The sequence below is a fragment of the Ranitomeya imitator genome, chromosome 5, assembly GCF_032444005.1.
Source record: "Ranitomeya imitator isolate aRanImi1 chromosome 5, aRanImi1.pri, whole genome shotgun sequence".
NCBI lineage: Eukaryota > Metazoa > Chordata > Amphibia > Anura > Dendrobatidae > Ranitomeya > Ranitomeya imitator.
The window spans coordinates 1308224-1334913 of NC_091286.1; the positions used below are offsets into that span (position 1 = coordinate 1308224).

At 45.9% G+C, this 26690-nt stretch overlaps 1 protein-coding gene across 1 annotated transcript in view; it reads right to left on the reverse strand.

The window, feature by feature from the left end:
* The window catches only part of OTOG (otogelin), a 563613-nt gene that overhangs the window by 449343 nt on the left and 87580 nt on the right, over nt 1-26690 (reverse strand). The window contains exons 9-10 of the mRNA XM_069768186.1: nt 19331-19463; nt 5262-5439 (exon numbers count right to left, since the gene is read on the reverse strand). Coding sequence (XP_069624287.1) covers nt 5262-5439; nt 19331-19463 — 311 coding nt within the window. The remainder of the gene's footprint in view (nt 1-5261; nt 5440-19330; nt 19464-26690) is intronic.

Below are 26690 nucleotides of genomic sequence, written 5' to 3' on the forward strand. Positions count from 1 at the left end.
GAGGCGTAGTGAGGCCATGAGGGGGCATTGCAGTCACAGGTGTAAGTGATTGCAATGGGGAAGCAGTGACCATTGTCCAAAGTAGTGCACGCAGGCGTATCAAGGCCATAGCAGTGCATGGCAGTCACAAGCATAGTGGTGATTGCAATACAGACTAGAAATAATAAAAGTAAGTTTTAGTCTTGGGCATGCCAGTGTCCAAGGCAGAACTGGAAAAACCTGCTCTGGCTGTTGTGTTTTGAAACAGACTGCAGTATGATAGTCATGCAGTCCGTTTCATTCCAGGCCGGGTTTTCCATGTGGCTGAATGCCAAAGGTTTCTTTGTTAAAAGCCCTGGAGTAAAGGGTTTGGGAGTTAGTGTCAAGGCCAGAGTCAGTTGGTGCTGGCTAGTGGTCAGAGCAGTCGGCATTGCAGAGCTCCTGTGTGAGGCAACACAGGCCAGCAGAGACAAAAACGGCCAAGGCAGCTGAATAGCCTGGGACCCACAGCTTAAACAGCGGTGCAGTCGCCCATGGTAACTGGTCTCAGAGAAGGACGGTCTTGTGCCCAAAGGTGAACCAGAGGTAGACTGTCCTCTGCCTGAAGGAGGACTAGCATGTGTTACGGCTGCAAACAGAGATATCTGGCACTATGGAAAAGCTGTGAGCAAAGAGACATTGACACTGCAGTGCAGTCGCCCACGGCAAAAGGTGATGAAGGTGGATCAGCATGTGTAGTGACTCTGTAACCCAGAGTATATGTGCCCGGTTGTTATCTGGAGGATACTGGGTATTATGTAGTGCTATCAACTGGACATTAATGCTATGCACTTGTGTTTATGAGTTAGACATTTAATGCTGTGAAGGAAACGCATTAAAGAGACTTTTGTGTTGGAACTTTGCTGGGTCACTGCCTCTTCACTGCATATATTTGCTACCGCGGCACTACAGGAAGTATTGTCTCACCATGGAAACAACAAAAACCCTCACTGTCGCCTTGATCCACTCCCGCCTGGATTACTGTAACGCTCTATTAACTGGCCTCCCCCTTACTCGACTTTCCCCTCTCCAGTCCATCCTTAACCCCTGTACCCCCCGAGGGTGGTTTGCACGTTATGTACCGGGCCAATTTTTACAATTCTGACCACTGTCCCTTTATGAGGTAATAACTCTGTAACGCTTCAACGGATCCTGATGATTCTGACATTGTTTTCTCGTGACATATTGTACTTCATGATAGTGGTAACATTTCTTTGATAGTACCTGCGTTTATTTGTGAAAAAAACGGAAATTTGGCAAAAATTTTGAAATTTTCCAACTTTGAATTTTTATGCAATTAAATCACAGAGATATGTCACACAAAATACTTAATAAGTAACATTTCCCACATGTCTACTTTACATCAGCACAATTTTGGAACCAAAATTTTTTTTTGTTAAGGAGTTATAAGGGTTAAAAGTTGACCAGCAATTTCCCATTTTTACAACACCAATTTTTTTTAGGGACCACATCTCATTTGAAGTGATTTTGAGGGGTCTATATGATAGAAAATACACAAGTGTGACACCATTCTAAAAACTGCACCCCTCAAGGTGCTCAAAACCACATTCAAGAAGTTTATTAACCCTTCAGGTGTTTCACAGGAATTTTTGGAATGTTTAAATAAAAATTAACATTTAACATTTTTTTCACAAAAAATTTAATTCAGCTCCAATTTGTTTTATTTTACCAAGGGTAACAGGAGAAAATGGACCCCAAAAGTTGTTGTACAATTTGTTCTGAGTACACGGATACCCCATATGTGGGGGTAAACCACTGTTTGGGTGCATGGCAGGGCTTTGAATGGAAGGAGCGCCATTTGACTTTTCAATGCAAAATTGACTGGAATGGAGATTGGACGCCATGTTGCGGTTGGAGAGCCACTGATGTGCCTAAACATTGAAACCCCCCACAAGTGACACCATTTTGGAAAGTAGACCCCCTAAGGAACTTATCTAGAGGTGTGATGAGCACTTTAACCCACCAAGTGCTTCACAGAAGTTTATAATGCAGAGCCGTAAAAATAATAGGAACTTATCTAGATGTGTTGTGAGAGCTTTGAACCAACAAGTGTTTCACTACAGTTTATAATGCAGAGTCGTGAAAATAAAAATTAATTTTTTTCCCACAAAAATGTTTTTTTTAGCCCCACAAATTTTTATTTTCCCAAGGGTAACAAGAGAAAATGGACCCCAATAGTTTTTGTCCAATTTGTCCTGAGTATGCCGATACCCCATATGTTGGGGTAAACCCCTGTTTGGGCACACGGGAGAGCTCAGAAGGGAAGGAGCACTGTTTTAGGGTATGTTCACACGTTCCTGATTTCCATCCTTTTTTTTTCAGGATTGTTTTTTAAAAAACTGCAGCTCTTGGCAGAAAACGCAGGTCCTTTTTTTGGTCCTTTTTTTGTCCTTTTTTGATGCGTTTTTTGATCCTTTTTTTATGCAGTTTTCTATGCAGTTAAAATGGCTGAAAATACCCTAACCCTACCCCTAACCGTACCCCTAACCCTAACCCTACCCCTAACCCTACCCCTAACCCTACCCTTAAATCTACCCCTAACCCTAACCCTACCCCTAACCCTATTCTAACCTTAGTGGAAAAAAAAAAAAATTCTTAATTTCTTTTTATTGTCCCTACCTATGGGGGTGACAAAGGGGGGGGGGGTGTCATTTACTATTTTTTTTTATTTTGATCACTGAGATAGGTTATATCTCAGTTACCAAAATGCACTTTGGAACGAATCTGCCGGCCAGCAGATTCGGCGGGCGCACTGCGCATGCGCCCGCCATTTTGCAAGATGGCGGCGCCCAGGGAGAAGACGGCCGGACGGACACCGGGACGCCGGGTAAGTATAAGGGGGGGCATCGGAGCACTGGGGGGGGCATCGGAGCACGGGGCGGTGGGATTGGAGCACGGGGGGGCGGGATCGGAGCACGGGGGGGCAGCCACACTCCGCCCACGCATTCCGCCCGCTTCCCCGCACTTCCTGCTGCAGCGGTTCGGCACCACAAACCGCAGTAAAACCCGCAGATATTTTTTTCATCTGCGGGTTTTACTGCGGGTTTGACCTCACAATGGAGGTCAATGGGTGCAGAACCGCTGCGGCTCCGAAAAAAGAAGTGACATGGTACTTCTTTTTTCCCGCAGCTATTCAGCGCGTTTTTTTTTTTTATTTTCCGCATTGTGGGCACAGCAGTTCCTGTTTTCCATAGGGTACAATGTAATGTACCCTGCATGGAAAACAGCTGCGGACCCGCAGCGGGAAAATCGCGGCAATTCCGCATGAAAAAAAGGATCGTGTGAACATGGCCTTACTTTTTCAACGCAGAATTGGCTCGAATTGAGATCGGACGCCATGTCGCGTTTGGAGAGCCCCTGATGTGCCTGAACAGTGGAAACCCCCCAATTATAACTGAAACCCTAATCCTAACACACCCCTAACCCTAATCCCAACAATAATCCTAACCACACCCCTAGCCCTAATCCCAACCGTAAATGTAATCCAAACCCAACCCTAACTTTAGCCCCAACCGTAGCCCCAACCGTAACTCGAACTTTAGCCCCAATCCTAACTGTAGCCCTAACCCTAATGGGAAAATGGAAATAAATACATTTTTCTTATTTTTCCCTAACTAAGGGGGTGATGAAGGGGGGTTTGATTTACTTTTATAGCGGGTTTTTTAGCGGATTTTTATGATTGGCAGCCGTCACACACTGGAAGACGCTTTTTATTGCAAAAAATATTTTTTGCGTTACCACATTTTGAGAGCTATAATTTTTCCATATTTGAGTTGTCAGTCATGTGATGTCTTGTTTTTTGCGGGACGAGTTGACGTTTTTATTGGTAACATTTTTGGGCTTGTAACATTCTTTGATAACTTTTTATTCCGATTTTTGTGAGGCAGAATTAGCAAAAACCAGCTATTCATGAATTTCTTTTGGGGGGGCGTTTATACCATTCCGTGTGTGGTAAAATTGATGAAGCAGTTTTATTCTTCGGGTCAGTACGATTACAGCGACACCTCATTTATATCATTTTTTTATGTTTTGGCGCTTTTATACGATGAAAACTTTATTAGAAAAAATTATTATTTTTGCATCGCTTTATTCTCAGGACTATAACTTTTTTATTTTTTTGCTGATGATGCTGTATGGCGGCTTGTCTTTTGCGGGACAAGATGACGTTATCAGCGGTACCATGGTTATTTATATCCGTCTTTTTGATCGCGTGTTATTCCACTTTTTGTTCGGCGGTTATGATAAAGTGTTTTTTGCCTCTTTTTTTTTTTTACAGTGTTCACTGAAGGGGTTAACTAGTGGGACAGTTTATAGGTCGGGTTGTTACGGACGCGGCGATACTAAATATGTGTACTTTTATTGGTTTTTTTTGTTTGTTTTTTTTTTAGATAAAGAAATGTATTTATGGGAACAATATTTTTTTTTTCTCTTTATTTAGGATTTTTTTTTTTTTACTTTGTCCCAGGGGGACATCACTGTATAGTGATAGATCGCTGACCTGATACTTTGCAGAGCACTGTGTCAGATCAGCGATCCGGCGTGCCCTGCTCCTGGCTTACCAGCGCTTGCTCTGAGCAGGCACTTGGTAAGCCACCTCCCTGCAGGACCCGGAAGTAGCCCCGCAGCCATTTTGGATCCGGGCCTGCAGGGAGGAGACGCTCGGTACAAGGTGAGCACATCGCCTTGTACTGATCGTATTCAGGGAAGCACGCAGGGAGCCCCCTCCCTGCGCGATTCTTCCTTGTACCGCCGGAACACTGCGATCATGTTTGATCGCAGTGTGTCGGGGGTTAATGTGCCAGGGGCGGTCCGTGACCACTCCTGGCATATAGTGCCGGATGTCAGCTGACACTCAGCCGCGCTCCACCAATGAGCACGGCCGATCGCGTATGACGTACTATCCCGTCTCTGGGAATTAAGTCCCAGGTCACCTCGACGGGATAGTACGTCATATAGGATTAAGGGGTTAATTCCGCAGCAATTCCGCACTGATTTTTCTGCACAGGTTTTTTTCACATTGATTTACATTGTACTGTAAATCACAGTGCGGATCTGCAGCGTTTCTGCGCAGAAAATCCGCATGGTGTGCACACAGCCTTATACAGCAGTGCGTGCAGAGGTGCCAATATGGAAACAATCGTAAGAACTCATCGGCCGATCCGGGACCAGACATCACACAAACAAGGCTCACTGGACTGGAACACGTGCATCTATGTACATACAGAAAGTCGTCCTGGGCGTTATCATTGAATGTCCCGCAGAGACCCGTGATGTGGTCTTTCCAGCGTCCGTCCACTTGTAGGTAAAGCCGCCGGCCAGTCCGGTCATACAACAGCTGCAGCCCCAACGCCGTCTGCACTTGTACAAACACCGAGGACAAATGTCTGATGTCAAACACATCTGGAACAAGAGAAAAGAGAAGAATCACCAATGGCGCAATGGCTCACAACTTCCTACACACAAACGTCATCGACATATATACAAACTCCATCCACACACACACACCAGCCATATACACACACATACCAGCTACACTCACACATACACACACACACCAGCCATATACACACACCAGCCATATACACACACACCAGCCATATACACACACACCAGCCATATACACACATACACACACACACCAGCCATATACACACACCAGCCATATACACACACACCAGCCATACACACACACACCAGCCATATACACACACACACCAGCCATACACACACACATACACCACCAGCCATATACACACACCAGCCATATACACACACAGACACACACACACCAGCCATATACACACACATACCAGCTACACTCACACATACACACACACACCAGCCATATACACACACCAGCCATATACACACACACCAGCCATATACACACATACCAGCTACACTCACACATACACACACACACACCAGCCATATACACACACATACACCACCAGCCATATACACACACCAGCCATATACACACACCAGCCATATACACCACCAGCCATATACACACACCAGCCATATACACACATACCAGCTACACTCACACATACACACACACACACCAGCCATACACACACACATACACCACCAGCCATATACACACACAGACACACACACACCAGCCATATACAAACATACCAGCTACACTCACACATACACACACACACCAGCCATATACACACACCAGCCATATACACACACCAGCCATATACACACATACCAGCTACACTCACACATACACACACACACACCAGCTATATACACACACACACACCAGCCATATACACACACATACACCACCAGCCATATACACACACAGACACACACACACCAGCTACACTCACACATACACACACACACACCAGCCATATACACACACAGACACACACACACCAGCCATATACACACACATACACACACACCAGCCATATACACACACATACACACACACACACCAGCCATATACACACACCAGCCATACACACACACCAGCCATATACACACACCAGCCATATACACCACCAGCCATATACACACACCAGCCATATACACACACAGACACACACACACCAGCCATATACACACACACACACCACCAGCCATATACACACACACCAGCCATATACACACACACCAGCCATATACACCACCAGCCATATACATACACACCAGCCATATACAAACATACCAGCCATATACACACACCAGCCATATACATACACACCAGCCATATACAAACATACCAGCCATATACACACACCAGCCATATACACACCAGCCATATACACACACCAGCCATATACACACACCAGCCATATACACACACCAGCCATATACACACACCAGCCATATACACCACCAGCCATATACACACACACCAGCCATATACACCACCAGCCATATACACACACACCAGCCATATACACACACACCAGCCATATACACACACCAGCCATATACACACACCAGCCATATACACACACCAGCCATATACACCCACCAGCCATATACACACACACCAGCCATATACACACACACCAGCCATATACACACACACCAGCCATATACACACACACCAGCCATATACAAACATACCAGCCATATACACACACCAGCCATATACACACACCAGCCATATACACACCAGCCATATACACACACCAGCCATATACACACACCAGCCATATACACCACCAGCCATATACACACACACCAGCCATATACACCACCAGCCATATACACACACACCAGCCATATACACACACACCAGCCATATACACACACCAGCCATATACACCCACCAGCCATATACACACACACCAGCCATATACACACACACCAGCCATATACACACACACCAGCCATATACACACACACCAGCCATATACACACACCAGCCATACACACACACCAGCCATATACACACACACCAGCCATATACACACACACCAGCCATATACACACACACCAGCCATATACACACACACCAGCCATATACACACACACCAGCCATATACACACCAGCCATATACACCACCAGCCATATACACACACATACACACACACACCAGCCATATACACACACCAGCCATATACACCCACCAGCCATATACACACACACCAGCCATATACACACACACCAGCCATATACACACACACCAGCCATATACACACACACCAGCCATATACACACACACCAGCCATATACACACCACCAGCCATATACACACACCAGCCATATACACCCACCAGCCATATACACACACACCAGCCATATACACACACCAGCCATATACACACACCAGCCATATACACACACCAGCCATATACACACACCAGCCATATACACCACCAGCCATATACACACACACCAGCCATATACACACACACCAGCCATATACACACACACCAGCCATATACACACCAGCCATATACACCACCAGCCATATACACACACCAGCCATATACACCCACCAGCCATACACACACACACCAGCCATATACACACACCAGCCATATACACACACCAGCCATATACACACACCAGCCATATACACACACCAGCCATATACACACACCAGCCATATACACACCAGCCATATACACACACATACACACACCAGCCATATACACACACCAGCCATATACACACACACCAGCCATATACACACACCAGCCATATACACACCAGCCATATACACACCAGCCATATACACACACCAGCCATATACACACACATACACACACCAGCCATATACACACACCAGCCATATACACACACCAGCCATATACACACCAGCCATATACACACCAGCCATATACACACACCATCCATATACACACACATACACACACCAGCCATATACACACACCAGCCATATACACACACCAGCCATATACACACCAGCCATATACACACACCAGCCATATACACACACATACACACACCAGCCATATACACACACCAGCCATATACACACACCAGCCATATACACCACCAGCCATATACACACACCAGCCATATACACACACAGACACACACACACCAGCCATATACACACACACACATACACCACCAGCCATATACACACACACCAGCCATATACACACACACCAGCCATATACACCACCAGCCATATACATACACACCAGCCATATACAAACATACCAGCCATATACACACACCAGCCATATACACACACCAGCCATATACACACCAGCCATATACACACACACACACACCAGCCATATACACACACACCAGCCATATACAAACATACCAGCCATATACACACACCAGCCATATACACACACCAGCCATATACACACCAGCCATATACACACACCAGCCATATACACACACCAGCCATATACACCACCAGCCATATACACACACACCAGCCATATACACCACCAGCCATATACACACACACCAGCCATATACACACACACCAGCCATATACACACACCAGCCATATACACCCACCAGCCATATACACACACACCAGCCATATACACACACACCAGCCATATACACACACACCAGCCATATACACACACCAGCCATACACACACACCAGCCATATACACACACACCAGCCATATACACACACACCAGCCATATACACACACACCAGCCATATACACACACACCAGCCATATACACACACACCAGCCATATACACACACACCAGCCATATACACACCAGCCATATACACCACCAGCCATATACACACACATACACACACACACCAGCCATATACACACACCAGCCATATACACCCACCAGCCATATACACACACACCAGCCATATACACACACACCAGCCATATACACACACACCAGCCATATACACACACACCAGCCATATACACACACACCAGCCATATACACACCACCAGCCATATACACACACCAGCCATATACACCCACCAGCCATATACACACACACCAGCCATATACACACACCAGCCATATACACACACCAGCCATATACACACACCAGCCATATACACACACCAGCCATATACACCACCAGCCATATACACACACACCAGCCATATACACACACACCAGCCATATACACACACACCAGCCATATACACACCAGCCATATACACCACCAGCCATATACACACACCAGCCATATACACCCACCAGCCATACACACACACACCAGCCATATACACACACCAGCCATATACACACACCAGCCATATACACACACCAGCCATATACACACACCAGCCATATACACACACCAGCCATATACACACCAGCCATATACACACACCAGCCATATACACACACATACACACACCAGCCATATACACACACCAGCCATATACACACACCAGCCATATACACACCAGCCATATACACACCAGCCATATACACACACCAGCCATATACACACACCAGCCATATACACACACCAGCCATATACACACACCAGCCATATACACACACCAGCCATATACACACCAGCCATATACACACCAGCCATATACACACACCAGCCATATACACACACATACACACACCAGCCATATACACACACCAGCCATATACACACACCAGCCATATACACACACCAGCCATATACACACCAGCCATATACACACACCAGCCATATACACACACCAGCCATATACACACCAGCCATATACACACCAGCCATATACACACACCAGCCATATACACACACCAGCCATATACACACCAGCCATATACACACCAGACATATACACACCAGACATATACACACACCAGACATATACACACACATACACACACACACCAGCCATATACACACACCAGCCATATACACACACCAGCCATATACACACCAGCCATATACACACCAGCCATATACACACACCAGCCATATACACACACCAGCCATATACACACCAGCCATATACACACACCAGCCATATACACACCAGCCATATACACCACCAGCCATATACACACACATACACACACACACCAGCCATATACACACACCAGCCATATACACACCAGCCATATACACACCAGACATATACACACACCAGCCATATACACACCAGCCATATACACCACCAGCCATATACACACCAGCCATACACACACACCAGCCATATACACACACCAGCCATATACACACACACCAGCCATATACACCAGCCATATACACACACCAGCCATATACACACACCAGCCATATACATACACACCAGCCATATACACACACCAGCCATATACACACACCAGCCATATACACACACCAGCCATATACACACACCAGCCATATACACCACCAGCCATATACACACACACCAGCCATATACACACACCAGCCATATACACCACCAGCCATATACACCACCAGCCATATACACACACACACACCAGCCATATACAAACATACCAGCCATATACACACACCAGCCATATACACCAGCCATATACACACACCAGCCATATACACACACACCAGCCATATACACCACCAGCCATATACACACACCAGCCATATACACCAGCCATATACACACACCAGCCATATACATACACACCAGCCATATACACCACCAGCCATATACACACACCAGCCATATACATACACACCAGCCATATACACACACACCAGCCATATACACACACCAGCCATATACACCACCAGCCATATACACACACCAGCCATATACACACACCAGCCATATACACACACACCAGCCATATACACACACACCAGCCATATACACACACCAGCCATATACACACACCAGCCAAATACACACACACCAGCCATATACACACACACCAGCCATATACACACACACCAGCCATATACACACACCAGCCATATACACACACCAGCCATATACACACACCAGCCATATACACACACCAGCCATATACACACACCAGCCATATACACACACCAGCCATATAAACACACCAGCCATATACACACACCAGCCATATACACACACCAGCCATATACACACACCAGCCATATACACACACCAGCCATATAAACACACCAGCCATATACACACACCAGCTACACTCACACACGCCAGCCATATACACACCAGCCATATACACCACCAGCCATATACACACACACCAGCCATATACACACACACCAGCCATATACACACACACCAGCCATATACACACACCAACCATATACACACACCAGCCATATACACCACCAGCCATATACACCACCAGCCATATACACACACACCAGCCATATACACACACACCAGCCATATACACACACACCAGCCATATACACACCAGCCATATACACACACCAACCATATACACACACCAGCCATATACACCACCAGCCATATACACCACCAGCCATATACACACACACCAACCATATACACACACCAGCTACACTCACACACACCAGCCATATACACCAGCCATATACACACACCAGCTACACTCACACACGCCAGCCATATACACACACACACACACCAGCCATATACACACACACACACACCAGCCATATACACACACCAGCCATATACACACACACCAGCCATATAGAGACACCAGCCATATACACACACCAGCCATATACACACACCAGCCATATACACCACCAGCCATACACATACAACAGCCATATACACACACCAGCCATATACACCACCAGCCATATACACACACCAGCCATATACACCACCAGCCATATACACACACACCAGCCATATACACACACACCAGCCATATACACACACCAGCCATATACACCACCAGCCATACACACCACCAGCCATATACACACACCAGCCATATACACACACACCAGCCATATACACACACCAGCTACACTCACACACACCAGCCATATAGAGACACCAGCTGTCATGACCGACATGGGTAAGTCCAGCGGATGACACAACAAACACCAACAACAGGATAGAAAAAGGGGGAAGAAGGCTCCAACAGCGAGGGATGGGCTACCTCCGAGCCACAACCTGAGCCTAGCCCTAAGCCCGCGCTCCCCTAACGCCCTAATGCTTTTTAATGGGATGAACTGATTCATGTAGAGACGATAGTAGTATTTATAAAATATTAGAGTGCATTATAATTCTATTTATACTTTCAAATATTTTTATGTTTGTTCACAACAATGTAACACTATATATTTAAAAGCATCACTTTATAGTGCTTTTGTATGTAGCTTGTTTTTTTGTCACCTGATGAAGGCTGCACTGTAAGGCCGGGTTCACATTACGTTTTTGGCGTCCGTTAGACAGACTACGTTACACCGTGGCATAATGCGTTGTAACGTAGTCCGTTAACGCCATTTAGTCCAATGTCGGACGCATCGCTAGCGCACGCCCATTGTGGCGATGTGGCGTCATTGAGTGATGGACCCTGGGACGCGGGCTGCAGCATTTCCGGGTCCGTCACTGCTAGCACCAATAGAGCCTCTGCTAGCTAGCGCGACGACATGTCGGCACTTGTGTTAACAGCAGCCCGTTAAGGCATGTGTTGAACGGGCTGCTGTTAACGCAATGTGAACCTGGCTTAAAAATAGCAGCCGAAACGCGATGTACTGTATTTTAAAAATATTTTTTGCCTATTTTTTGAGAAAATGAATGAACTTTTAGTAATAGTTTTTCACTGGAAGTGGATATATTAAAAAATCCTAAGGTGATTAGCGCCACATTCGCTTGGACTTTATTTTCTCTTTGAATTGAGGAGACAGACAAGGAAAGGGAACAAGAAACTTATCTCCAGCTTGTGCTGTCAAGCTCCACACAGCAGAGGATAAGGAAGCAGGAGCCCAAAGTGCACAGAAGTAGCAGATAAACCACCGGCACCAGAGAGCTCCAAACTCTAAGGCTGGCCTTCATAGAATAACTCTATTACCAACAGTCAGCTGATCCGTCATGTGACTAAAGGATGGAGGGAGTGGTCACCACCTACATCAGATGACCAGCAACAAAACAACTGCCAGCGAGGAAACCAACATAACCCTTTTTGGCCCAAAAAAGAAAAAAAAGACATATAAATTATAGCAAAACCAGAGCTGCCACGAAACCAAAAATTAATCGCGACAGTACCCCCCCTTCAACGAGGGGCCTCTGGACCCTTTACAGTGGACCTCACCGGAAATGACATACGGTAAGGACGCCTCATCCCACCAGGATTCACCTAAGCAGTCACCTGATCCTCAGGTTTACGGCAACTGCAGCCCGATGGTGACAGAAATGACTTGGGCTCCGGAAGCGCAACAAATCTCTAGAGACCTGTGGAATACGTTCTGTGCTTGCATTACGGAGGGTAACTTCAACTGGAAGGTCCTTTGCTGAGAATGGCCGACACCTGATACAGCCCGGTTACCCTAGAACGCAAGGTCCCAGATGCGTGCTTCCACTTGATGTCTGGACCTGAACGTTTATTTCCACGCGTACATTTGCAAACAGACAGTAATTTTCTTTAAGAACAGAAAATGGGGGCATCCGCCCCCCCTCGTGTCACCAAACTCATACCCTCACTATGTTCAGGAGGTACCACCACCCTACCCTGATACCTCCTCCAGAGAGGACCCTGAGACTCAGTGTTTACTTGTGGTGAGGGTTGAATCCTGTCCCTATTCTTCCCTGGTAGCACCTTATCTGCCTCCACTGGAGAAAAAGTGGTAAATTCAAGAGGGATGGCAAAGACCATAGCTCCCACGCAACAGTCCTTACAAGACTGGTCCCAACTCACTACTTCCCCGGACCGCCAATCTATGTCTGGATTGTGTCTTTTCAGCCAGGGAAGGCCTAAGATGATGGGAGTTGGCATACCCTCCAAGACGTAGCACGACAGGGACTCCTCATGAAGAGTCTCTATACGCAGGTTAATATTGTCTACAACTTGGGTCAAACTCCTCTGGCTGAGAGGGACAGTGTCAATCGCATGAATGGAAATGGGTCTCGCCGGCAACTTACCGATCAGAGCGTGGGTCTGAACGAAGCAAGACTCCAACAAATTGAAAACAAGAGAAGAAGTGATCCAGCTGAAGGCGTAGGTGGCTCAAAATTTGTAAAGCTTTATTGGACAACTAAAAAAAAGTATAAAGTTCTTCAAAAAATCTACATAGCAAAAGACCTGGCACACCAGTGAGGACGATCAACGCGTTTCAACTATGAAGTCTTACTCATGGATCATGAGCACTTGACCCCATCTCATCCTACCTCTTCCCCAACCTCACCACCACACTTATCCAATCCCTAACCCATCTTTTTAACCTATCACTAACTTCTGGTACCTTCCTCTCTGCTTTCAAACATGCCACAATCACACCTATCCTCAAAATGCTATCTTTTAACCCGAGCGCTATGTACAGTTATCGCCCCAAATCGCTGCTCCCATTTGCTTTCAAACTCCTTGAGCAGCACGTCCACGCTGAACTTTCCTCTCACTTTGCAACTATCTCGCTCTTCCACAACCTACATCTGGTTCTGTCCAGACAATTCCCTATACTCCTCCCTCTAGTACTGTCCTCCGCCTTCGACACAGTTGACCACTGCCTCCTACTACAGATCCTCTCTTCCTTTGGTGTCAAAGACTTTGCCCTATCTTGGATCTCCTCGTACCTTACCAACCGCACATCTAGCACATCTAGCATTCCTACTCCCACATTACCTTCTCATCTCGCTCGCTCTCTGTTGGAGTCCCTCAAGGCTCTGTCTTTAGGACCCCTTCTCTTCTCAATCTATACACTCTGCCTGGGACAACTCAAATTCCTATAGCTTCCAGTACCATCTATAAGCTGATGACACTCAGATCTACCTCTCTGGCCCAGATGTCACCTCTCTGCTGTCTAGAATCCCGGAGTGTCTATCAGCTAAATCCTTCTTTTTCACATCTTGCTTCCTCAAGCTGAATGTGGACAAATCTGAACTAATTATCTTTCCTCCATCACGCATATCTTCCCTACCTGATCTATCTATCACAATAAATGACATCACACTTTCCCCTGTCTCGGATATCCGCTGCCTCGGAGTAACCCTTGACTCTACCCTGTCCTTCAAACCGCACATCCAAGCTCCCGTCACCTCCTGTCGCCTCCAGCTCAAAAATATTTCCAGAATCCATCCTTTCCTCAACCCTCAATCTACTAAAATGCTTGGCATGCCCTAATCATCTCCCGCCTCGACTACTGCAACATACTCCTCTGTGGCCTACCTTCTAACACTCTCGCACCCCTCCAGTCCATCCTTAACTCTGCTGCCCAACTAATTCATCTCTCTCCTCGCTACACTCCTGCTTGCCCTCTTTGCAAATCCCTTCACTGGCTCCCATTCCCTCAGCGTATCCAGTTTAAACTACTAACACTGACCTACAAAGCCATCCATAACCTTTTCCTCCGTATATTTCTGAACTAACGCTACCGCCTCACCAACATCAGACCCCCAACCTACTGTCTCCCTCTCCACCATCCTGTAGAATGTAAGCCCACAAGGGCAGGGTCCTCTTCCATCTGTACCAGTCTGTCATTGTTAGTCTGTTTACCGTAAGTGATATATGTATTTTGATGTAACCCCTTCTGTACAGCAATATGGAATTAATGGTGCAATATAAATAATAATAGATAATACACACACGAGCCATTTACAGACACACCAGCCATAGACACCAGCCATTTACACACATTCTGTCCATTTTCAGTTTTCTGCTGCCTCATCGCCTCTTGCATGCCAGTGGTACATGTACCAGGGGTGAGAAGGCATGGGGGCGCCAGCATAGTAAACCATGTAGAAAAAGAAAGTTCAGCTCACCCTCATAGTGGACTTCATGAGGTCCATGTGTGGAGCACAGGGTCTCTGCCTGACGTGGAGACGTCGAGGTTGTAAAGATGAGAATAATGCAGATCCCACAAAAGCCATAAAAACTATTTGGTCTTTATTGATACTTCATTAATAAATGTAGCTATAAGGCATTGCGGAGCACAGCCTATAAAAAGAGTGGATGTCAAATAACCGAATACGATGTGTTTAATAAACTCATACCGAGTTTAAGAGCACACATCACGTTTGAAACGTGTTCGGTTCTTTGACATCCACTCTTTTTATAGGCTGTGCTCAACAATGCCTTATAACTACATTTTTAACCCTTTAGTGACAGAGCCAATTTACAGATTAATGCCCAGGCCAATTTTTACAATTCTGACCACTGTCACTTTATGAGGTTATAACTCTGGAACACTTTAACGGATCCCGGTGATTCTGACATTGTTTTTTCAAGACATATTGTACTTCATGATAGTGGTGAAATTGCTTCGATTTGACTTGCGTTTATTTCTGAAAAAAAATGGAAAGTTGACCACCGATTTCTAATTTTTACAACAAAATTTACAAAACCATTCTTTATAGGGACCACCTCACATTTGAAGTCACTTTGAGGGGTGTACATGACAGAAAATACCCAAAAGTGACACCATTCTAAAAACTGCACCCCTCAAGGTGCGCAAAACCACCTTCAAGAAGTTAATTAACCCTTTACGTGCTTCACAGGAACTGAAGCAATATGGAAGGAAAAAATGAACATTTAACTTTTTTAAACACAAGCATTTTATTTCACAACCAGTTTTTTTTTGTTTTCACAAAAAAACGAACCACAAAACTTGTTGTGCAATTTGTCCTGAGTACGCCGATACCTCATATGTGGGGGTAAACAACTGTTTGGGCGCATGGCAGAGCTCGGAATGGAAGGAGCATCGTTTGACTTTTTCAGTGCAGAATTGGCTGGAATTGAGATCGGACACCATGTTGCGTTCGGAGAAACCCTGATGTGCCTAAACAGTGGAAACCCCCCACAAGTGACACCATTTTGGAAATTAGACCCCCTAAGGAACTTATCTAGATGTGTGGTGAGCATTTTGAACCCCCAAGTGCTTCACAGAAGTTTATAACAGAGCCGTGAAAATAAAAAATATTTTTTCCACAAAAATGATCTTTTCGCCCCCAAATTTTTATTTTACCAAGGGTAACAGGAGAAAGTAGACCCCCATCATTGTTGTGCAATTTGTTCTGAATATGCCAATACCACATATGTGGGGGCAAACCACCGTTTGGGCGCATGGCAGAGCTCGGAAGGGAAGAAGTCCCGTTTTGGAATGCAGACTTTGATGAAATGGTCTGCTGGTGTCACGTTGCATTTGCAGAGCCCCTGATGTACCTAAACAGTAGAAACCCCCCACAAGTGATGCTATTTTGGAAATTAGATCCCCAAGGAACTTATCTAGATGTGAGAACTTTGAACCACCAGGTTTTTCACTAAAGTTTATAACACAGAGCCGTGAAAATAAAAAATGATTTTTTTAGCCCCAATTTTTTATTTTCACAAGGGTAGCAGGAGAAATTTGACCACAAAAGTTGTTGTCCAATTTGGCCTGAGTACGCTGATACCCCATATGTAGGGGTGAACCACTGGGCGCATGGCAGAGCTCGTGAGGGAAGGAGAACCGTTTTACTTTTTCAACGCAGAATTGGCTGGAATTGAGATCATTTGGAGAGCCCCTGATGTGCCTAAACAGTGGAAACCCCCCAATTATAACTCCAACCCTAAACCACAACACACCCCTAACCATAACCCAAACCACACCCCTAACCCCAACACACCCCTAATCCCAACCCTAACCCCAACACACCCCTAACTCTAATCCCAACCCCAACGACACCCCTAACCCTAATCCCATCCCTAACCCCAACACACCTCTAACTCTAATCCCAACCCTAACGACACCCCTAACCCTAATCCCATCCCTAACCCCAACAGTAAACATAACCCTAACCACACCCCTAACCCTGACACACCCCTGACCCTGACACACCCCTAACCCTAATCCCAACTGTAAACATAATCCAAACCCTAACCCCAACCCTAATCCTAACTTTAGCCCCAACCCTATCCCTAACTTTAGCCCCAACCATAACCCTAACTTTAGCTCCAACCCTAACACACCCCTAACACTAATCTCAACCCTAACCATAACAATAGCCCTAACCCTAACCCTAACTTTAGCCCGACTAGCTTTAGCCCAACTGTAACCCTAATGGAAAAATGGAAATATATATTTATTTCATTATTGTTCCCTAACTAAGGGGGTAATAAAGGGGGGTTTTATTTACTTTTTTTTTTATTTTTATCACTGTGACAGGGTTTATCAGTGATCAAAATGAACCAATAGGAAAAATCTCCTATTGTTGTCAGGTGCCGGCCATCAGATCTCGGCAGGCGCACTGTACATGCGCCTGCCATTTTCTTACCGGAAGAAGATGCCAGCGGCAGTGGGGGGAACCAGGAGGAACCAGGGACACCGGGAGACACTGGTAAGTATCAGGGGGATCGGGGACCCCATTTCTCTCTCCTCTGATGTGCAATCACATCAGAGGAGAGAGAAATTAAATGGCAAATCTGACTTTTTTTTGCGGTTCCGTTATACGGTTAATAACGGCGATCGCATCCCTGGGGTCGGTAAAAACCGACCCGAATCATGTTCTCTGGGGTCTCGGGTGTCCCCGGCAGACAAGACCCCAGAGAAAATCCAACTCTGGGGGGAGCTATACACTTTTTCCACAGCGCCAATAATTAACGGCGCTGTGGTTTAAATACCCTTAACTACCGCTGTTAAAAGGCGTATCAGCGGTCGTTAAGGGGTTAATGAAGTATCAATAAAAAACAAATATTTTTTATCGCTCTTGATGTGAGAGCTGGATTATTGTCATCTTTACAACCTCATGGCGCCAGCATGCAGCACTTACCATCCGTGTATGGCAGACTGATCTTGTGTTGGCTGTACACGAAGATGTCTCCGGATTGCGTCAGCATCACTTGCTTCCTCTGATCCTGAGAAATCATGATGTCCACAGACTGTATACAGGATCTGTCCAGATTCTGCAAAACACAAGAAGGCGCTGAGTCCGTGTCACATGACCGTGTTAGGATGAACAATTTATAAATGTTCACTTAGTTGCCTACTCCTGGCCTAATGGATATTGATCAGGTGCGCACTAAAGAAATAACATATGACACAGTCAGATGTAAACTCTCCTTGATCAATCTATGGCTCAGCTCCAAGGGGCTTTATTTAGTCGGGACACAGATTTATATAACCCCTGTAAGGGGGCTCGTTAGCTCTAAAATGGGAGTGATCGGATGTATTCCATTGGTTAGTGGATTGGGCATAGAGCAAGTCCGTGGGTGGATCCATGAGGTCATCAGAGTGGGTTGGTCCATGAGGTCATCAAGGTGGGCGTCACTGTGGGTGGATGCGGTGGGCAGCACGGTGGCACAGTGGTTAGCACTGCAGCCTTGCAGCGCTGGAGTCCTGGGTTCTAATCCCACCCAGGACAACATCTGCAAAGAGTTTGTATGTTCTCTCCGTGTTTGCGTGGGTTTCCTCCAGGTTCTCCGGTCTCCTCCCACATTCCAAAGACATACTGATAGGGAATTTAGATTGTGAGCCCCATCGGGGACAGTGATGATAATGTGTGCAAACTGTAAAGCGCTGCGAAATATGTTAGCGCTATATAAAAAAATAAAGAAGAAGATCCATGAGGTCATCACGTTGGGCGTCATCTTGGATACCAGCACATGGTATGCTGAGACAGGAAATGGCAGCCATCTTTAGGGTCTCACTTTGATCTGAGAAAGCTTATGTAAAGGTTAAACAATACATGTTATGGGTCGCTTCTCTCAATCTCTTACGTCTTGAGGTTAATTAAGTATTTGATCTAATGGCTCTCCTCAACAACCGACCTGGTGTCTGTACCCACCAACTTTGTGGCAATTTTAAGCTTTTCAAAAGTGTATCCCAAATTTGTCATCAGTGATCTGCAACTTTGAGTCACAATAGTTTTTGCCATAAAGTTACTGGAGGCTTAGTAAATGTGTGTCCGTGCATCACACCACCTCAGGATCCAATGATAAATCTGACCTTCTACAAAGGCCGTATATTTTTCATAGGGGAGTGTGTGCTATAATGTATTTCTTATTATTGTCATTTAGAAAAATAAAAATCCATAAGACCTCTCTCTCTATTAGAGATAAAGAGCTGACACTTCAAATCCCTTCTTCAGTAGGACCTCACATTGATCATTTGGGGAAGAGAGAAAGAAACTAATTATAACAGAGAAGTGAGGAAACCAGACACGTAAGAAGAGCTACAACCCACATTTAAAGCAGACATCTCCTGCAGTGTCCAGGTAACTAAAACAGGACATCTGCTGGGGAAAAGACAGTAAGCTGGGAGATCTGTTTATGCAGGGGTGGAGAAGTGCCTTTCTTCCAAGGAAAAAGATTTGGCAGAAAGTGCTACAGCCTTTTTGTCTCCATTGTCCACATATGAATACTGAGTTCTGTATCAATCCAATTTTTATGGGATGTAGATTTTCGGCATCGGAGAAAAGGGACAGAAATGACACACTCGTATCGCAGTTGGGCCCCTTTTATTATTCATTTTTATTTTATGTAATTGTATATAACGTTTTGTTTTGTTCCCATTATGTATCATCTTGTATATTTTTACAAGCAATGCTTACCGTATCTTTATGGAATAAATATATAACATGTAATAACGCCGTTCCTTTTGCTCTGTAAACCGCACCCTTGAAGTCATTCCCTACCTCTAACAAGAGTCCGATCGGCCTGTATAAACGACTGGAGATGGCAGATAGTAATGTTTCATTTTGTTATTGTGCAACTGGAAGTGACTGTACCAGGGGTATATACATATATTCCGTACCTTGAAATCGGAGGTGTATATACCATATGCTCAATGTGAGTCCCCTAATAACTGGCCAAGTAGAGGAAGCAGCCACAGCCTCGTCCATCACTCATCAATTTGGTGGCAGTGGTAAGATCTGGGTGATCGCTCCGCTGTCATGTGTGACAACAGTGCAGCTGTGTATATGTGACAATAATTATTATTTATTTTTAGAGCACATTGGTTCCATGGTGTTGTAAATTATAATGGATTGCATGCAAAATAGAAATATAAATTACCATGAACAAACTAACAATAACAGAATAGTACAGAAAAGATTGGGTCCTGCCACCGCAGGCTTAGAGTCCACAGGGTGATAGTGAAGGAGACTGTTGGTTTGGGGGTTGCAGCAGCTTTGGTGGTAGTCAGGTGGCAGCGGGGTTATTGAAGGCTGTAGTTTCCTTGAAGAGATAGCTTTTTAAGTTCCGTTTGAAAGTTCTGAATGTGGTGGATAATCGGATGTGTTTGGGCACAGAATTCCAGAGGACGAGGGAAGCTTGGATTCTTGTAGACGACTGGGTGAGGAACGTATGTGTGTAGGAGAGAAGGTCCTGCGATGACAGAAGATTACGTGAGGGAAGCTACTGGGAGATTAGTTAGGAGATGTGCTGCAGATTCAGATTATGGACGGCTTTGTAGGTCAGTGTTAGTAATTTGAACTGAGTACACTGGGGAATAGGAAGCCAGTGAAATGATTTGCACATGGGAGAAATGGGTGAGCAGCAAAGAGAGATGTGGATTATTCGGGCAACAGAGGTAAGAACGGAATGGAGAGGTGCGAGTTAGCGAGGAGGCCACAGAGGACGATGTTGTAGGAGTCGAGGAGGGAGATGATGAGGGCATTAATATTTTAGTAGATTAACGGTGAAGAAAAGGACAGATTCTGGAAACAATTTTGAGTTGGAGACAGCAGGAGGTGGCGAGAGCTTGGATGTGCAGTTTGAAGGACAGGGCAGAGTAGATGTTTATGGAGCACCCCCAGACGCAGGGCCGCGGGTTACTCGGCACCAGTCCTCTCTGTCTCAGTTCTAGGGTTGTCACGGTGGCTGGACCCGGTCCGTGACCCTGCTAAGGGGCGTCCAATGAAAGAGGTGCTAAAAGTCGGCTAAGGTTTCGTGACGCCACCTGTGGTACTCGGTCAGGGTGACCGATGCTGCTTGGGGTCCACTGGGGTGATGTGATGGCAGCTAGATGGTATAACTTCCCAAAGGTGAAGTATGTCCCCAGGGCTTCCCAGTGGTGTAGGTGGTGATAGTGTGAGGTGCAGTCACAGGGTTGCAGTCTCTTTACCTTTTACTGAAGACTTCGGGATCCGCAATCCAGAGCACTGTTAACAGGGCTGGCTGAGACCGGCCTGTCCGAAGGCACATCCAGAGTTCCCTTTGCAGGTAGAAATCAGTGCCTATCACTAGTGCCTGTGTGTTGTAGTGCTTCCCTGCTGAGCATTCGGGATAGTCCTCACAACTTCTGTTCTCATTCTCTCTTTCTCTCTCCGTCCCCCAAGTTTATCTGGGTAGGACGCACCCGTTTGATGGGAAGGCTCGGAGCTATTCTGGGACCCTAGAGACGCCCCTCTCCACGCTTGCCCCCTATGTCTGCTTAGGTGATGTATGTTAGACAGCCAAACTATAATCAACTGCCCTGCCTCTGTTTGAAGTAATGCTTGGAGTCAGTTACTTCCTCGGCGTTCTGGCCACCGGCTACGCACCTCAGTAGGATGTTGCCGATCTCGGGGCACGACTCCTACTGGCTCTCCTTTGTGCTTTGATCTCGTTTCTCACTTCTCCACAATATACTGCGCTTCGTGTCCTTTCTTTAGATGCTGCCGCAAGGTAGTGCAGGAGCGGCTCTGTAACGATCTGTCCTTGTCGCTAAGTCACTGCCAGGTTCCTACGCCTGACAGGGACCCCTCTGAATCTTCCCCGCAACATCCCCTGCCATGTGATGTTGCCTGGACAAAACCCAGTCAGCTTCTCCCTAACTTCCTATCCAACCCCCAGTTTTACCAAAGTGTGAGGAGTGGCCTAGTAGATAGAACCTTTTGCTCCCCCTGGTGGCCGGAGTGTGAAATGTAGTGTGTGACTGTGATACCTGGTCAGGTGAACTCCTTTAGTGCCATCAGACGTACCATCACTCCCCTTAGTGGCAGAGCGACATTACTGCAACGACCATTTCTCTGTTGCGCTGCATTTACTCCGAGGCAGCGGATTTCTGGTACAGGGGAAAGTGTGATGTCATTTATTGTGTTAGATAGATCAGGTTGGAATAATAATAATGAATAAGTGGGATGGAGGAAAGATGATGAGTTCGAATTTGTCAAGGGAGAAAATAGGGTGCACCTCCGTTAGATAGTCTGCATGTCAATCTGTGTAGCAGGGTACCACACCGTGCCTGAAAATACAACGTGAATCAAAGCAAAAAGACCAGACACAAATGGGCGCGCATACCTGATTCAATACTCAGATCAAGATAACAATAATAAAATATAAAGCTTTATTTGGATGTTAGGACACACAAATCCACAAACAATAAAAACAATTAAAAACAAATATACATCATGGCGGTCAACCCGCACCCCTCAATATTAAATGGTGACAACCTGTCAGTATTCATAACCCTGTGTTGAATCAACATTACAAAACTGGCAATTAATAATAAGCTATGACAGAATCACAAATCAATAAATCACAATAGTTTGTGAGAATTCATGACTATTAATTCATAGCCACCGTGACTAGGGTTGAGCGACCTTGACTTTTTTAGAGTCGAGTCGGGTTTCGCGAAACCCGACTATCTCAAAAGTCGAGTCGAGTGGAATCGGCCGATTATGTCATAAAATCGGGATCGACCGAATCACGAAACCCAATGCAAGTCAATGGGGAAGCATATTCGGCAGTGAGTGGAGGCCAGGAAAACACCTAGAGTGCCCATTTTAATGGCAAAAACATCCATTCTTGTTACTGAAGCTTGTCAATCTTAATTTACCTTATAATAATAGTAAGGCATTGGAAATTGGGGGTCATTTGGCTAAAGTTGTGGGGGGTAGGGCTGGTTCAAGTATTCAGTGGGCCCAGGAAATCTGGACCACGTCCCGGCAGTGGGACAGGGAGAAGTAAGTATTTCAACTTTGCAAGTGCTGTGATCCGGAGCAAGCAGGGGGGCCCACTCGTTGGCATTGGCACTGGCACAGGGCCCCTCAAAGTACGGCGGTGTGTTTGCATGGCGGGGGCGCCTCCCACCGGCAGCAACACTATTGCGTACTATGAGAGGCCCTGTGCCAGTGACTTCCCCAACGAGTATTCCTCCCCCCACCTGATGAAGGAACCTGCACCTTCATCTGCACCTTCCTCTTTGTCCCCGTGTAAGGTGGTATAGTATGCAGGAAGGGGAACCTGACTTTCAGCAGGGTCACAATCTTGCAGTGTAGCGTGCACGGGGAATGTAGCGTTCTGGGTCAATGTACCAGCAGACTCATCTATCACTGGCTGGGCAATGGGCAGGATGAGGGGGAAACAGATATGGGCCCAAAGAATAAAGTGGTCTAAATGCAGTTCAAAATTGGTAACAGGACTAACCAGGGGGCATTGATTTGTTCAGTGGAGGACAACTGGAATGAGAGGCTGACACAGAGAGTAGGCCCAAATCAGTAAGTAGTCTAAATGCAGTTCAAAATTGGCAACAGTAGTAAACAAGCGGCACAGCTTTGTTCGCTGGAGGAGAACAGCAAGGAGCGGCAGACACCGATAGAAGGCCCCAACCTAACTAGTAGGCCCACTGCAGTTTTAAAATTCCGATAGGCTGAAAACCAGATAATTGTAGGTAATTTTTTTTAAAGAGGACAGCTGTATTGAGTGGCGCAGCCAGACACTACAAGTAGGCCTTACACCACAAAGTTGGCTCGACGCAGGTTTAAAAAAGGTTACATGGGTACACGGTCTGCATTGGTGTGCTCAGTGGAGGACAATTGGAAGGAGGGACCGCAGAAAGACTTAGTAGGCGTAAAATTACAAAATAGGCTCTATGCAGCTTCGATTATGTGGCAACCTGGATAACACCTTGGAGCGGCAGACACCGTCTCTATGACCCAGACCCAACTTGTAGGCCTAATGTAGTGTTGTTTTCAACAACTACTAAACGAGAGCTAGAAGCTCGAAGCTATGGAGAGGAAACTTGGGGAACACCTTGGAGCGGAAGACACAGTCTCTACAACCCAGACCCAACTTGTAGGCCTAATGCAGTGTTGTTTTCAACAACTATTAAACGAGAGCTAGAAGCTCGAAGCTATGGAGAGGAAACCTGGGGAACACCTTGGAGCGGCAGACACCGTTAGTAGGCCCTACCTAAGTAGTAGTAGTAGCCCTAATGCAGTTTTCAAAATCCTTTAGGCTGAAAACCAGACTATTGACGCTCAGCTTTTTTAAAAGGAGGACAGCTGTATTGAGTGGCGCAGACAGACACAGGTAGTAGGCCTTAAACACAAAATTTGGCTCAATGCAGTTTAAAAAAGGTTACAGGGGTACACGGGCAGCAGTGGTCTGGTCAGTTGAAGAACTAGTGGAAGGAGGGACCACAGACAGGCTTAGTAGGCCTAACATAACAAAAGTGGGCTGTAGGCACTTTAAAATAGGTTCCAGGGGTACACGGGCAGCAGTGGTCTGGTCAGTGGAGGACTATTGGAAGGAGGGACCGCAGACAGGCTTAGTAGGCCTAACATAACAAAATTAGGCTGTAGGCACTTTAAAATAGGTTCCAGGGGTACACGGGCAGCAGTGGTCTGGTCAGTGGAGGACTAGTGGAAGGAGGGACCGCAGACAGGCTTAGTAGGCCTAACATAACAAAAGTGGGCTGTAGACACTTGGAATTCTCTTGCAGGGGTACTGTTGTGAATTCTGCTCCTGGGCTCCCTCCGGTGGTTGTAAGTGGCACTTTTGTGAGTTCTGCTCTTGGGCTCCCTCTTGTGGTTTCAAGTGGTATGGCTGCTCCTTGGAGTTAGCTGTTGTCAGCTGCCTCCACTTATCTCCTCTCTCGCCTATTTAAGCCTGGCTGTTCCTTCAGCTAGTGCCAATTGTAAATGGTTCCTGGTTGGATTCACATCTCTTTGGAGTTCCCTGTTATCCTGACCAGTTCTGCAAAGCTAAGTTTTTCCTTACTTTTTCTGTCCATAGTTTGTGGTCTTATCCATTCTGTGCTTTCTTTGTTTGTCCAGCATTATCAGTTTGAAGTATTTTCTGTCTTGCTGGAAGCTCTGGGAAGCAGAGTTACCCTCCACACCATTAGTCAGGTGTGGAGATTTTTTGTAAACTCTGCGTGGATTTTTGTAGTGTTTTATACTGACTGCACAGTGTTCCATCCTGTCC